This window comes from Mustela lutreola, chromosome 4 (genome assembly GCF_030435805.1).
Source record: "Mustela lutreola isolate mMusLut2 chromosome 4, mMusLut2.pri, whole genome shotgun sequence".
Taxonomy (NCBI): domain Eukaryota; kingdom Metazoa; phylum Chordata; class Mammalia; order Carnivora; family Mustelidae; genus Mustela; species Mustela lutreola.
The window spans coordinates 147745988-147762998 of record NC_081293.1 but is presented as its reverse complement, the minus strand read 5'-3'; the positions used below and the strand labels follow the sequence as shown (position 1 = coordinate 147762998).

General features: G+C 35.2%; 1 protein-coding gene and 1 long non-coding RNA gene across 4 annotated transcripts in view; one reads left to right on the top strand and one right to left on the bottom strand.

Annotated features, from left to right (window-relative positions):
* Window positions 1–17011, bottom strand: part of ITGB8 (integrin subunit beta 8) — an 82846-nt gene that overhangs the window by 20178 nt on the left and 45657 nt on the right. For all 3 annotated transcript variants that reach the window (XM_059171321.1, XM_059171320.1, XM_059171322.1), the window contains exons 4-7: window positions 16506–16752; window positions 14824–14989; window positions 14075–14233; window positions 3393–3488 (exon numbers count right to left, since the gene is read on the bottom strand). In XM_059171321.1, coding sequence (XP_059027304.1) covers window positions 3393–3488; window positions 14075–14233; window positions 14824–14989; window positions 16506–16752 — 668 coding nt within the window. The remainder of the gene's footprint in view (window positions 1–3392; window positions 3489–14074; window positions 14234–14823; window positions 14990–16505; window positions 16753–17011) is intronic.
* The window catches only part of LOC131829483 (uncharacterized), a 43389-nt gene continuing 40791 nt past the window's right edge, over window positions 14414–17011 (top strand). The window contains exon 1 of the long non-coding RNA XR_009352867.1: window positions 14414–14510. This is a non-coding gene — a long non-coding RNA (uncharacterized LOC131829483). The remainder of the gene's footprint in view (window positions 14511–17011) is intronic.

Below are 17011 nucleotides of genomic sequence, written 5' to 3'. Positions count from 1 at the left end.
TGGGTTAAAGCCTCTGCCTTCAGCTCAGGTCGTGATCCCAGGCTCCTGGGATTGAGCCCCACATCGGGCTCTCTGCTCAGCAGGGAGCCTGCTTCCCTTCCTCTCTCTCTCTCTGCCTGCCTCTCTGCCTACCTGTGATCTCTGTCTGTCAAATAAATAAATAAAATCCTTTAAAAAAAGGACTTTATTTATTTGACAGAAAGAGAGAGACACAGCGAGAGAGGAAACACAAGCAGGAGGAATGGGAGAGTGAGAAGCAGTCTCCCAACCGAGCAGGGAGCCTGATATGGGACTGATCCCAGGACCCTGGGATCCTGACCTGAAGGCTGAGTACTTTAAAGCAATCAGATTATGGAAAGTCTTAAAATCCATTTGTACACTCATTTTACCATACACAAGTATCATTAAGCTCCTGCTCTATGCCAGCCACTACTTGGACATTAGCAATTTGGTATCTTAGGTAATAGGTAAAATGTAGCACTCACAGATTTTTAAAAGGCATTTATCTAACCTTTATTGAATACCTATTATGTACCACTTTGGAGTTCCCATCCTTAAGGACCTCACAAGTATAGCAATTTCAAAAAACAATATACACATGAAGTAGCAGAGATAATGCACAGACCCTGATGAGAGGGATCCCCAGCAAGCATTTGAGGGCTGGGGAAGTCTGTCAGGATTGTTTCCTGGAGGAAGTGACTCATGAGCTGTATCTTAAAGGATGACGAAGAGTGAGCCAAGTAATAAGGGGAAGAGACTTCCAGGCAAGAGGAAGAAGTAGCAAGAACAAAGGCACAAAGAAAGAGGGGGCCTGGTAAGTGTGTGTGCACAGGAGACTTAAAAGCAAGCTAGGGGGAGAGGTGTAAGGCAGAGAATAAGGGGAGGTATGAGAGGCAAGTAGGGACCAGATGGTCTCATATGCCACCTTAAAGACTTGATCCTATAAATCAGAGAGAATCACTGGGATAGTTTGCTCTAGGAAGAACTTTGGTCACAAATTGTGATTTAATAGATCATTCTGCATCCAGGTAGAGGATGAATTTAGGAGACAGGTTAGGAGGCTGTAACAACCCAGATGAAGGTGGTTGATAAAAATATCTCTGGGCAGCCAAAGTAGGTGACTGTAAAGGCATACACAGGACTTTTGGCAGAACTTGTCAGGCATTCTGAGCCTGTTGATTCACAGTTTTACGTCATTCAGTTAATAATAAACCTGGCTTATGGTTTTATCTATCAATGAAAATCTTTTTAAAGGACTAGGGAGAAACTGCTAAGCTAATAACAACAACAACAATAAGAAATAACACATAGCAGAGAAGGACCAGGCTAAAGTAGTAAAAAGCCACACAATAATATGAAATTCAACTATTTTTTTCTCTATGCTAAAGTTGTTGTTGTTGTTGTTTTTTAAGTTACAGTCCCATTATTTTTTTTCTTTTCAAATTTTTATTTAAATTCCAGGTAATTATCATACAATGCAATATACAATTCAGGGGCAAAATTCAGTGATTCATCACTTCCATACAAAACCAGTGCTCATCATATCCAGTGCCCTTCTAATACTCATCACCCTCCTCCCTCCATCAACCCTCTCTTTGCTCTCTATCTTTAAAAGTCTCTTAGGGTTTGTTTCCTTCTCTCTCTTTTTATTTCCCTCCCTCCTATATGTTCATCATCATCAGTTTTTTATTTCTTAAATTCCACATATGAATGAAATCATCTAGGTATTTGTCTTTCTCTGACTGACTTATCTCACTTAGCATTATACATTCCAGCTTGCCCGTGGCATTACAAATGTCAAGACTTCGTTCTCTTTGATGGCTGAGTAATATTCCATCATATATGTTTACCACATCTTTATCCATTTATCAGTCAATGGACATTTGGGCTCTTTCCATAGCTTGGCTATTGTTGATAATGCTGCTGTAAGCATGGAGGTGCCCCTTTAACTCTGTATTTTTTTATCTTTTGGGTAAATACCTAGTGCAATTGTTGGATCTCAGAGTAGTTCTATTTTTAACTTTTTGAGGAACTGCCACACTGTTTTCCAGAGTGGCTGTACCAGTTTGCATTCCTGAAATTCAACCATTAAGCTGAGAGGTAATGAGCATGGGACTTAAGCTGTTAGGAAGGTATGGTCAAGTACATAACCTCTCTGAATGTGTTTCCTTATCTTTAAAATGGGCTTTAAATTGGTAATACTTCCCTCATTGTTATGAGTATTACATGAGTTAATGTTAGTAAACTCAGTGCCTGACAATAGTTAGTATTCAATAAATGGAATCTGTTACTTTGTTCACAAAGTAGTTTGGGCATTTAATTTGGGCTAGAGCCCTACTTCTGTGAATATTAATGGTTATTACATTAAAAAGGGTTTCCATGGTATACCAATCTGGGAATTGATTAAAGTTTTACTGAAGATTTCTATCTCCATTAGCTACAAAGCTGTTGTTCCCTCCACCAATTTCCCCAGACAAGCTAGACATTGGTCAGGTATTGGGGAAATTGGTGGAGGGAACAACAGCTTTGTAGCTAATGGAGATAGATTTAAGCATTTGCTGAAGATGAAAGAAAATTTAGTTTCTCTGAAGTATTATAAGAAATAAATAAAGGACAGTCAGAGTGGAAGGAAGAAGCAGAGACAACAAAGGAGATGGAGATCCTATGAACAGACATGTGCAATAAAAGGGTATCACAATGTCATGAAAATTAAAAAAAAAAAAAAAGAGAGAGAGAGAGTTTCCTGGAAAAAGGGACCTAGAAGACTGTGAAAAGAAAATGACAGCAGGATCCCAGAAGCAGTTTTTTGTTGGAGGTGTGTTCTACAGTGCTGCCACAGTGACATGACTGACCAAACATCTGTTCTGTTTGTGGATCTCATCTGGCCTGAAGGATTGTCGACAAAACCAGTATTATTCTTGCATAGGAAAGCTCTGACAGGGTCAACCACTTCACTGGCTCCTCTTGTTCCTTTATTGGATGACCTAGACCAAATCTAGGTATGTTGTTACTATCGAAACTAAGCTGATGTTCCCCAACCCAATCTATTATAAGAATATGCCCATGGACCAGAAAAGAATCAGGAATCCAGATATGAAAAGTGTAGTTGGAATGTGAACTATTTTTTTACCTGATAAAAATCTTCTCCATTATTGTCATAGTCAGTACCACACTATCAGTCCCCACACTTGGTTCTAGGTGTTAACATAGATAGAATGTATATGTAAATGATAATTTCAGACACTGTGTGCTATATATTAGTTAATACATTATTAAAATCAGATTGTACAAAGTACAGTAACTCTAGAATCCTCACCTGGGGTCTAAGAAGCATTCTAATTTCAACTATCCATGCAAACAGTTTAATTTTTATTTTTTGGGAATTAACGTACCTTATACCAATGAAACTGTTTTCCTTGAACTGCAAAGATGACATTAATGTTGTTGTCTATTAACTTTTCTGAAAGTTGGCCTAGTGAGGGATGTTCCTGCAAAGGGTAATGAAGAAAAAAAAAAAAAAGAAGGGAGTGAAATATTGTAGCTCAATCCCACGCATACCCAAACATCATTATGAGGAAAACCATATGACTGACATAAAAATGTATTATATTTGGAAGGATTATGGTTTTATTGGAGTCATTTAAATTAAAAAAAATAAGATCAATATCAATATATTAAGGATATTTTCTAGAAAAAATCCTATAACTCAGAAAACTGAAGAAGGCTGACTCAATGTTGTGTGAAGTACCTCTTTAGATTAAATTTGGCCTAACAATGGTAAGAGTGAAAGATAATGTACTATTCAGAAATAGAGACACATTAGTGACAGTCATATTCTGAAATTTAGTAACAAGTGCTGAAATGCAAATATATGCATGTATAAACATAAATACACAGATATTCAGTATATAACATCATACAGTATGAACTTTGTTTAAAAGCAGAAAACCCTGTATTCAAATCCAAGGTTGTTACTTTATGATAAAAATTCTCTCTCAGGTCCATCCTCTGTAACATCTCAGTGATTTTTGCCTTCCACGATGGCAAGCAAGATTAAAAAGATACTGATTGTATGTCATGTATTTAGTGCAGCTTCTTACATATGGTAGGTGCTCAAAACCAATAGCAATTACCATGATTTTTATTTCCAACAGCTTATACAAGGTGTATATAGTATCTTTCAACTTATCAACATACTTAACCTTTTGGTCATATGATATATTATAAATCTGTTTTACTTTGATAAATAAAATTTACACACAGCCAACTGTGACATTCTTTGTGTTAGTGAGAAAGCTGGGGAAGAGCAGGAGAAAGGGTATATAATTTAGTAAATATGAGAAATCTGCCAACTATGGAATGGTATCTAAATTTAAATAGACATGGTACTTGATATTTTTTCTTTCTAAAAATGCTCTTCCAGAAATTAAAGTGATGACGTCAAATAACAACTTCATAATTAGACACTTCTCAGAGGGTTGATGTCAAACTTCACCTTCAGTGGTCCTCACCTCTTCACTGGTGCTTAGTTATATTAGCTAAGTTGCAAATAAGGATCATGTGACTGAACCTAATTAGTATCATGTGATTCAAGCTCAAATAACTCTAGTTTTTATTTCTCCTTTTACCTGTCAATGTTAATTGTGTTTTCTTTAAGGGGAAATTTTGCTGAACCATCTTGGTTAACATTTCTATATTTGGGCAAACTATGTGAACTTAGTAAAAGAGCTAATTTAACTAGAGTTTCTCTTATAGCCTAAGCTCTGAGACCCAAATATTAAACTTAAATACATAGATATAAGATATAGCCTTGTGTTTAAAAATAAAGTAACTGCTGGGATCTGATTATCTGTGCCCTCCTCTCCAAATTCACAAGTTGAATTCCTAAACTTGAAGTGGGCCTTGGGAGATGATTAGATCATGAAAGTGGAGTCCTCATGAATGGGATTAGTGCCCTTATAAAAGAGGGCCAATGGAGAAAGCCACCTTGCCCCTTCTACTGTGTGAGGTGGTGGAAAAATTACAGCTTGAAGGTACCATGTATGAACTAGAAAGGAGGCTCTCACCAGATCCTGAATCTGCCAGTGCCTCCATCTTAGACTTCACAACCTCTAGAACTGTGAGGAATAAATTTTTATTGTTTATAAGTCACACAGTTTATGGACTTTTTGTTACAGCAGCCTGACTGGACCAAGATAATAACCATAGCAATACATTTTATTTCTTTATTTATTATTCTGGTAGAAACAAATCAAATTTTCATGAACTTAATTTAAATGTGATATGAAACTATTTTACAAAGAGGTTAAAGAACTATTACCACATGGATTTGCATAAGAAAAATTCTGCCCAAAGCAATTCTTCAAGAATATAATTTTAAAGTAATAGAAAATCAGTTCCCAACATATAAATTCTGCCAGATGAATTCTTATGCCTTGCTCCTAATACTATGTATACTCTTAAAATAGATTTATGACAGTTTCCATAATGCTAGTTAATTAAAGAGAACAAGTCAAGGAAGGGTAAATCTAGCTGTATTGGGAATATTTTTTTAATGGCAACAACTACTTCTGAAATATTTTGTTTTGACCAAGAAAAAAAAAAAAAAGAAAACCAGTTTGCCAAGTAATCCCCCTTAATTTTAAAAACCATTTGTATTTCAATGAAAATTTAATCCATATGTTTTTTAACTAGTTTATACTTAACTCACATAAAATCAATATTTAAAGAACAGTCCAAAACATAAGCAGCTTTTGGAGACTTCTTAATCTCTTTTCCCTTTTCAAAAACAGGAAGTCACATTGATGAAAAGTACACAAAATTTAAATCTAAAAAGTTCTAGTTTGGTCAGAAGCTCATTAAGAAGGTCAATTGGATTTTTAAATTTAAAAGAACACACTTTTTTAAACCCTAGGAAGATATCTATTTTAAGAGAAAATTCCAGCTACTTCGAGGCAGGTTTGTTAAAATTACAAATGGTTAACAGATGTTTTAATAAACCACTGTTGACAGGAGAGCTGTGGATTAATGGCCATTTTTGAAGCCCCTTCCCCTTTCCTCCATGAAGCATGTTATCTTTTAAATATTTTATCTTTTATGTCTTGTATTTCACTAGCAGAACACTCCCTCTCAGCCAGCTGTCCTGGTCTAGTGACATCACTGCTTCTCATTTCTAACTCCCCCTCTGTCTAATCTATTACATATTGTTTCTCTAAACTCTGAAAATAATTAACAGAGATAACAAGCATTTCAGGGGCAAGAAGGGAGAAGGGAAAGCAATGTGCCAAGACAGCTGCTAAGTATTTAAGGGCAAAAGCGTTCCTCTTACATTTTTCTTCTTCACCAACACCTTCGCGGTGACTTGTGGGAAATAACTTCTAAATGTCAGAAGGGAAGAGGAGGTAAGAAAGATTCACTGGGAGCAATTCCAGTTAAAGGTATATGGGAGAATTTTAATAAGGTGCAGAAATAGTGACCAAAACAAAAAGTGTTGAAGAGTCTCTTCATAAAGCTGAACCTCATAAAAAATTTTTTATAAGCTAATAAGAAAATTTGTAGTATTAAATATCATAGTAAGATGAAAAAACCAATGTCTTGTTAAATAAAGTACTCAATTATCTCGATAATTTTTTTATAGTTCACTTTTTAGAAGAAAGATAACATGAAAGCAGTCTGCTAGCAGAGATTTATTTAAAGAGAAGACTTTAAATTCTGTGTTGTCAGCCCATATCTTATTGCAATAGTGTATTTTCTATTTGCATAGTTGCACAGTAGTAATCACATAGACAAGGGTTTCTCATTAGGGGCACCAATGACATTCTGGGCTGAGTGTTCTGTATTGTGGGTGCACTGTTCTTGTCTGGTACACCATAGGATATTTAGCAACATCCCTGGCCTCTACCTACTAGATGTCAGTATCTCCTGCCTTCCACACTTGTTGTAACAACTAAAATGTCTCTGGAGATTAACATGTCTTCTGGGGGGCAAAATCATTCCAATTGAGAACCATACCAAGAGCAGGGGCTCTGTGACCACCTGGGCTTTCATGCCCAGTTCTGCAATTACCAGCTATAGAACACTGGTTAATTGTTGTGACCTTCCTGTGATCCAATATCTGTAAAACAGGTATAAATACAAGTACCTACCTTTCATAGTTATGGTGGGGATTAAATGAGTTAATATATAAAAAGGCTTTTACTTATCATTCTGTAGTTATTGGATCCAGATTAACAGTGAGTGGGGGCTCATTCCTGATGTCACACTGCTTGACATTTACCATAGGCACCACTATGTAGGGCTCTGTGACTACAGACTAATTCCTGATCCCTTTAGCACCCCCATTTTCTCATTCGTAAAATGGAGGTAGCACTTACCCGTACCTCACTGTGATGTTGGGTGATGTTATATAGTGTAATGGGCAAATACCACAGGACTTAACAAAATGCAGTTTTCTAAGGAAATACTGCTTAGTGAAAGACATTTGGAGGCCATTACTAAAGGCTAGGTATTGAGCTCTGCTTGGATATGCTTAGTTTGACTTGCTGCATTTGTTACGCCTTTGTATGTGGCCCATCAAGGGCCTGAATCTGGAGCTTCTGCCAAATGCAGTATGACTGTGATCATGATATCCCAGTTGCTGAAGGGTGGGGATCAACTAATAATTTTTGTAAATTTTTCAATGAAAGTGATTATAAAAAGTTTTCTAAATAGGATTGAACTGAAACATGTCATTTAATGGGAACATTCTATGTAAGTATTTTCATCACGTTTGGCTTTTATTGTGTCACTTCTGCGAACCATTATTTTTTTCAGAGCTCATTTCCAGAGTCAGTATAAACGCAGTGCCAGGCTACTCTAAGCCTAGCCCCGGTGTTTCTGAAACCTTTGCTTTCAACTTAAAACAAAAAATAAACTAAATATTGTTTGCAGAGATCATTCCCTGGCTGTTTTTCTTTGAGCATGAGAAACCTTCAAATTAGGTCTATTCTGAAGTTATTGTTGAAGTCATTACTGTTTTTATAGCATTTACAATTTAAAACAGTTGAGAGAGCAATAAGCTGAAATCAGGCATTTTGTTAGTTTTTAAAGTTGTAACAATATTTTTAAAAACTCAACTGCATCTGGACTTAAAACATGATTTAAAACTTTCTAGGTTCATTCTGCCTAGGTGACATTTCCTTTACTTTCCTGATTGTGCATGTTAATAAAACTCAAAAGTGCTTAGTGAAAGACTTTTCTCTAAACTGGTCTTATCTCTTTAATTAATTTTAGAAGTTATGGTTGTATGTAGTGTTAAGTGGAGGAAAAAAGTAAGAAATAAGGTGAAAAGTATTATTACATGCTTTAGGTGAGCCATATTAGAATTAATGTTATTATTTTTCTCATAGCTACATATCAATGATTTCCATGAAACTAAATAAATACTAATTCCCTTAAAAGGATGGTTTTGATCTAAATGGTCTCTCCATTTGACTTTCAATAGCTATTGTGCTGTTGAACCTCAGTCTGTGACAAAAGGTAATAGACTTGGGGGGTTATTCTAGATTGGTTTTTCATTAGATATAGGATTCAGTGTCATGCAAAATAAGGACTACTGTGTAAACTTGGATTTAAGAAGTACATTTTTAAGTGTTCAAAACATTTAGAATAATAATTACTTGGGGAGGACTTCAGAGTTGAATAAACTTAAAACTACTTTTTAAAAATGACTCTCAACTTAGCTTTCTTTCAGTATCCATCACTCGCATTCACTGGTTTTCTGAAAAGCAGCCAGTACTCAGTCAGTATGAAAACTGTGGTGTAGTGGGCAAGGTGGAGCTATGAGAGTCAACTATCCTGGGAAGATGTTTACCCTCCCTCTCCACTTCAGCCATCCTGGATGGGTGTGATGATGCCGACTCTATCAAGTTGATAGGGAGACATAATGAGCTAAGGTGTGTGGAGGGTCCAGCAGACCATTTAGTTCCGTAATAAACGGAAGCAGCCAGCACAGCATTAGGTGAAAGTCCAGCAGTGAATTCTTGTATTAGACAGCTTAGGTGTGGCTTGACTGATATTTATAGTATCTCGGTGACCTTGTGTAAATGAATCTGAGGTCTCTAAGTTTCAGCTTCCTTATTTATAACATGGGTTGTGGTGAAGACTAAATGAGCTAAAATAAACAATATACTCACACTGTGCTAGTGCAAAATAAGTGCTCCATGAATTAACATTTTTATTAATATGTGTCCAACACAAAGAAGGTGAGGAGCAGAAAAAGAGAGACATTTAACATTTTCTGAAGTTATTTCTAAGCTATTTCTTAGTTATAGAGTTATATAGCAAAAATGATTAATAGGTCTTTTTACCAAAGACTCCTTACGTGGAATATAATTGTCTCCTTACATGGAATGCTGTCTGATTGCAGCATTAATTATAAATGAGTCTCCCAAACATTTGAAAATGTCAGAAATAACCCTTAAAAGGAACACAAATAAATATAATAACTTTAACTTCTGTTAACTCAACAGTGTTATACATTAAATTAGCCAAGTATCTTTTGGGGCTCCCTTTTTTCATCAGCAGTTCTGAAAAACTGAATACAATTCCAAGTATTGAGATACATGGTAAAAAAGAAGGCTTCCTAGCGGAGCCTGCATGGCTCAGTTGGTTAAATGTTCAACTCTTGATTTCGGCTCAGGTCATAATCTCAGGGTTGTGAGATCATGCTCTGCCTTCAGCTTGGCCCTGAGCATGGAGTCTGTTTAAAATCTCTCTCTCTCTCTTCCTATGTCCCTCCCACTGCTCACATGGCCTGCTGTGCTCCCTGGCTTGTACTCTCTCTCAAAAACAAAACAAAACAAAACGATTAACTTAAAAAAAAAAGAAGTCTTCCTGAACGATTTACTCTAAGTGAATGACATGTTAAACATAGTTATATGAGAATTCACAAGCAGAATATTGACTGTTTTTACCCATCAGGAAGCAAAACTCTTTAGTAATGCCTAATACTCCTTCTCAAATTCAGCTTTCATCCTCTAAGGTAGTGACCAATTCAACAGCTAGTAAATCCAAATGAGGCTCAGGGGAGGGAGTGAACTATGAGGCCAGCAGTAGGGGAATTCTGAGGAGCTCTGTGATAGGAGGGGTGAAGAATCCCTGGCCATAATATGATGAGGCACACACAAAAAGGCTGAGTCCAAAAAGAAACACCAAAATTAAGCTACTAAATATGTTTAGGAGTATGGTGGGATTTTGCCTATTTGCATGTCTCTATCCAGAGCAGAGAGTCACAGCAACTTTTGAAAATCCATTAGTAAGTGTTCATTACGTGACTGGTGTGCTTCTTCCAAATATTTGCTTCTTGGCTCCCTTTCGCTATTTATAGAGACCTTTGTATTATTCTTGGCCTCCGCCAGGGATGGGGTGAATGTTGTAAGGAAGGCTCTGAGTGAGGTTGAGAATCACCCTGGAGGAGCTGGGTGGGGAGACAGGTTGAAATTCCAGACCCTCAGTATTAATAGCCTTCTTTTACACTATTAATAATTTTTTATACAAATATCTACTGTTTTAGAAAGAATGCCATATTTTAAGCTGCCATATTCCTGGATAAATTATAAAGCCATATTACTACTCAAATTTCTATTCTGGAACTTAGAGAAAAAGCAGCAGAAAATTAATTTATTCAGTAGTATAACCATATACTAATATATAATACCATATACTAATATATAATAATTACCATATACTAATATATAATAATATGTAAATAGAAACTATTTTAAATTATATCTCATTTATTCATGTGAACCAAATTATGTGCTTTATGTCTTCTTTTTTTTTTTTTTTTTTTAAAGATTTTATTTATTTATTTGACAGAGAGAGATCACAAGTAGGCAGAGAGGCAGGCAGAGAGAGAGAGAGGAGGAAGCAGGCTCCCTGCCAAGCAGAGAGCCCGATGCGGGACTCGATCCCGGGACGCGAGATCATGACCTGAGCCGAAGGCAGAGGCTTAACCCACTAAGCCACCCAGGTGTCCATGCTTTATGTCTTCTATAAGTAAGACTGCAGCCAGGAAATTAGAGCAGAAATTATGCCAGCACTCTCTCTTTTATATTTTCCCCTTGAAACATTGTGGCAAAGATTTTAATGTAAGATTTGAACCAGCTCTGCTACTTATTAACTTTTTAACTCTCTGGCCTTAGTAAACTTAATTAACTACATCTATGCTCAGTTTTTCTGTTGTTGTTTTTTTAAAGGATAATTATGACAACCCTATAGAGTTGCTATGAAGATAAATTCGATCATGTATGCAGTGTTTGCTATAGTGGTTTCAGTTAATAAATACCTAAAACGTGGTAGTTGTTACTATTCTGGAGTTCACATTGACCCTCATGAAATAACTATATGTACAAATAGTAGAACTCTAGCCCATGTAATTTGGTCATATAAAAGGTATTTTATCAGTTATTTCCTTTTATAAATAAAACCACCAGTATCTTAGACCAAAAAACTCAGTCAGATACCATTCAACATTACTGGTGTTGGCTGCTGGAAATGAAGCCAGGAAGCGAAGTGTTTGATTGCTTGTCTAACTTATACCTTCTTAAATTCCTCTATAATGGCCAAATAGAAGAGAAGGGAGACATTTTTTAAAAAGCAGGTAAAAGTCAGGTTCAGCAGAACCTTTGGATATAGGAAGCTTTGGATATAGGAAGTTTCAGAGCAGTAGCACATATTGCAGATATAAATGTGTAGTCGAGGGATCAATCAAAATACTTCAGCTTCTTTTGTTTTAGGACAGTGTCCCTGGAAATGAAGGGAATGAGAATTCTTAGAAAGAGGATCCCTTAAAACAAAGTCCTGGGATAAAATGAGATAAAAATATTCTTATAAAAAAATATTCTTCTAAGATGTTAACAAACACACTGCTCCTTGGTTTACTCAGTAAACATCAGTGACATGTGGAAGGTTCATTCTTTCAAGTGGGTGGAACAATGTTCAGGAAGGCAAATGAATTTCATGAAAGACTGTCCAAATTCCTGATGTCATAGGAGCCCAAACACTGTGTAAAATTCTACCAGAATTATAATTTATTTCTATAAGGTTATATGGCATGGCATATGTCTAAAATTATGAGAGCATTTCTTTGCCTTACGGAAATCTTTCCTAGATGTATAACAGCACCCTCTAAAATACAGTTATAAAGACATGACTTCAGTGACTTGGCAAAAATTCAAAAGGATAGTGCACTGCAATTTGAGAAAATGTGATTATTATTTTTTCTTTAAAAAAAGAAAAAGCTTCTCCTAGTCTCACAATAGGGTTGTTCCTCTTCCCTCCTCCTCCATTCCGTGGTAAATAATTAGAACTCTACCTCAGATTTAAAAAGGTTAAATAAAAAGAAGGAAAGATAAGAAATGACTAAATGAAAGTGAGTGGGTCTACCAAATGTGGCTGAGTAGAATAGAATTAGCAAAGAGAAAGACTGTTGGAATAATTCCAAATCCCAAAATTTAAAATTCAATCTCTAGTTACCTTTTAAAGTCCTTAAATTTTGAGGCTGTTACCAAGGGTTGAATTTGTTCAATGCAGTAATATGCTTGCTCCTATAGATTTGCAGTAAGTCTGGTAAGATGTCCCAGATTAAGTAAATTTAAACTATTTAAACTTGACTCATGGGAACCACACAAATTTCAGCATAATTTATATGCTTCTAATATTGCAATTTCCAAACTGTGCATGAGGTGTCTTGGGGTATACCCACCAGAGTGCCCTGAAGTATCATTAATTTTTAAAGTGATAGTTCAGCATCTGACAGGTAGCCATGAACTACTAGCTGGAGATAGTTTGCAGTTTTAAGATTACATTTGTCTCTGTCCCTGTAAATGACATCATATCTTTGCAAAACTAGGCAGCATGAAAATTAATGTGGAACAGGAAATGAAAATCAATGTGGAACAGGAAAGGATGTCCAGTCTGATTCTAAGGCTTGGGAAGTTCCTTCTAGTAAGTTCATTACTAAGAATGATACACACACACACATACACACACACACACACACGTGCGCGCACATGTATTTTTTGATGAATCATGTATATTACTTTTTGATGATTCATGTATATATATATTTTAATATATTCTTAATAGTTAAGCTATTTGGACCTACCTAATAACAGAACTGTCAGATTTTTTTTTTTTTTTTTTTTTTGCTTATGAAAACCAGGGGAAAAAATTATTTAGACACTAAGGTACCAAGATCAGAGAAAGTTTAAAGCTTTTGTTTTAAGAGAAGAAAATTACCAAGATACTAGGGTACCAAAATCTGAGAAAGTTTGGAAAATTTTGTCCTACCATTCAGTATAAATAGTTTCTATCAGAAATAAATCTTGCATCATACAGTTGACTTTCCACATGTAGAACAATAACTAATGCTGGGAAAGATGTGGTTCCAGGTGATTGTATTAAGTGTATGATTCAGAGCTGAAACTAACCCTCAGGAATCAATCCAGATATCCACTAATTTTTAAAAAAGAGACCCTAAGTATAGATAAGCTTCAGATATCCACTAATTTTTAAAAAAGAGACCCTAAGTATAGATAAGCTTCCGGAATATTGGAAGTTGGCCTTTTTTTAACTTTTTTTTTTCTCCTTAGTCTCTATTGAGTTCTACCTATTATATTGTGAGGATTCTTCAGGCCAAATATCCTTTTCTTACCAATCCTTAATATGTTTTTATATACCAACACTGCAGAACAAGTGTATGTGTGTGTATGCTTGTGTGTGTTTCCTTTTAAAGTTCTTCACTTGCATAAAAAGTAAGCTCTTCTATCACTTTTATTTTCAGATATTATACAGTGCATTTTAGCATATCAGAGAATTAGCTACTAGATGTTGTTAGAGTGTTTTAGCCTTATATTCTATCAATCAGCATTTATAGATGGCATTCTTCCATAACTTCTCTCTCATGGTTTATCCTGACTCTGTATCATGCTTGTTTAGGTAATTCCTTTGTACAAAAACAGCTGAATTGCCAATTTAAACTTATACTTGAGCCAGAAGATTCATAACTACTAAGAAGCTTTTGCTACATTACCATGCTTGTTGATCTGACGTAGATGTTGTTTTTCAGATGGCAGTTTCCGTCATTTGGCACCACTATGCCTGCCAATTTGCTATCAAGAGCAAGATGAGATGTCTGATCTGTCATCACCAGCAGCAATCTTTTAGCTTCTTTTCGCCATCCAATATGACTCTTAAAATAAACATGTAATTAGATCTTGTACAATCACATAGATCTCTATTGTGGTCTTTATCTCAAGAAACACTAAGTTCGAGTTTAACAAACATTAAGTCAGGCTGGAATGAAGTGCATAAATACTATGCTGTTTCCTAAATAGTATTGACTTTATTTGTATATTCTCTATTTTACCACAGCCATTTGACTGTACCAACTCCCAGCTGGAGATTTCTGGGGTTCCCTCAGAGCAAGAACAAGCCAGGTTTATGAACTGCAGAGCACCTAACACAATGTGAGTAGGAAAATGTCTGTTTCAGGCTCTTCCTTGGAAAGTGGTGAGTGAAAAGACAGTTCTTTTGGAAAGGATTTTCCAAGCACGTAAGTTATTCTTTCCCTTCTATATTTTTCTATTTATAACCCTCTTTCATTTAAGCCCCTCTGTCCTGAACACATACCAAAATGAATAACATTGGTGAGGAATAAGCATTAGAAGACTGTATTCTTCTGTATTATGTTTTCACTCTATAGGTCAAAGAGAAAATAAAATCTTAAATTCTGGAGAATTTTGCATCTGAGCAAAAACTTGGTAATGTGAAACTATTTACCTCACAGACAGCTGCCTGAAGCATGGCATCAAAACCTCCTTCAGGTGTATCTATATTTCCAGAGATCTTTTGTCTGTGAACCGCTTTTTCAAACTCAGTAATGTTCTCTGTCAAAGATAGCACATGGATGTATCCATGAGGAGGCATACAGTCTAAATTGTAGTCACTATATGGGAAAAGAAGAAAGGCAAATTCTATTTTGCTATGCTTCATTCAAAGATTCAAAATACTGTTCACAGTAAAATTATGTGGTTTGCTGTAAGAAAGGAATATATATATATATATATATATATATATATATATATGAGAGAGAGAGAAAGAGAAACATAAGCATATAAAGTATAAATATATAAAATATAAAGATATATTTGTATATTTTATAAATAGTATATATATTAAGTATTTATGCTTATATAAATATAAAATATATATTTTTTGCCAAGGTAATTCTATTAGAGAAAACCTGTACTTAATAAAATCAGGAAAAAGTTCAATATTAGATATTTCTTTGCAAGTAGGAAATAGGAATATAATGGTTTGGTGTCCAAAAACTAAGGAAGATTAAGCACGTTTAATATAGGACACCTAAAGAGCTTTTATTATGCTAATATACATGGTTAATTTTTAAGAATTTGCAGTCATTTCCTATCATATTTGACCGTGGTGCAGCAGAAAAACATTTTGGGGGAACTGTTTTTAGGAATTAAGTGGAAATATTATACTATTGTTTGATATTTTAAAATACTGTGCTAATTTTTAAAACATTGTGTCATGTGAAATTATTGATGAACAGTTTACTAAAATTATTTTGAGAATCCCATGATGTCCCAAGAGGTGAGAATCATTCCCCAGGCACATGCACATTTAGGGAGAAGGAACATGAAGCTCCATGAGGAGACGCATTCATTCCAACAGTTAGCAGAGCTATTCTGGTAGATGAGCGTGTGTACTCTAAAGTGACCTGGGGAATTTATGAAAGTAGGAAAGAAGATGTTAAAATGATATGTTATATTAAGGAAGAACTGAACACATTTCTCTCTGAGAATTCAACAGGCTAAATAAGATACTGTCTGACAAACTTGTATTTTTAAAGTCTGCCCTTGTTTCATAGGGCAGCATGTGCTCTTTAGAATGAGACTTTCAAAATGCTAAGAAAAAGGGCTCTTTCCAGAAAACAGACAAATTCCTCTCTTTCCAACTACCCTCAATGTCCTAGCTGAACTTTCTTTGAAGTCACCTCTCAGGCAACATAATTACAAACATAGTCACGATATAATAATGGAAAGGTAGTTGCATTACTGGCAAGGTAAGTACTTTATATTTGACAAACCTCAATTTAACAAATTTGGAGCTATCAGAAAGGACACATACAGAATTCTCAAACAGGTATTTATATGCATGGTGGCCTGGACATTGGGAGTTTATCCAAAATCACTAATATTACTTGTGGGTTTTTTGTGATGAAACTGAGTGATATTTGAAAAAACAAAATCAAAAGTCCAAGCTACACATGATGTCCTAAGTTTTGAGATAGGAACATACCTCCTCTACAAATATTTTAATTTCCCACTTAATAAAACAAAAATATAAAATTTAGTGAGTCCTTTATATAAAAACAAAGAGAGATTTTATAAGAAAAAAATTAATTTGATATTATGAAGTCCACATCAAACCCTAGATACCTGCATTGATTATGAATCCTTTCTGGGTGAATGCTAATGTATGGTGAAACTGTTTTATCAACATAGGAGCCAAATCCAAGGCGGAAGTCACGGGAAAAGTATGCCATTTTTCTAGATAAATCATTTCCAACAGAATTTAATTTTTCAATATTATTATGCATTGATGCTGAGACATCAACCAGATAATAAAGGTCCACAGGGTATTTCTTCAGAGGATGAATTTTCAGCATAAAATTAGCTTCAGCTTCTGGTTCAAAGAAAGACAGACATTATGTAGTATTCATTTTAAACATCTCAGGATAAGCTCTCAATAAATCAGTCACATTTTATATACAGAACAACTAGCACAGATTTGTGCATAATGAATGATGTTAGGAATATCCTGGAATAATTTTAAGGCAATTTGAAAACCATATGAATCACACCAATTTATTAGTTTCCCACATCTACAATGTATTTCTCACAATTCTGTGGTGCAGCTAGTGATAGTAACAAATGGACTAACT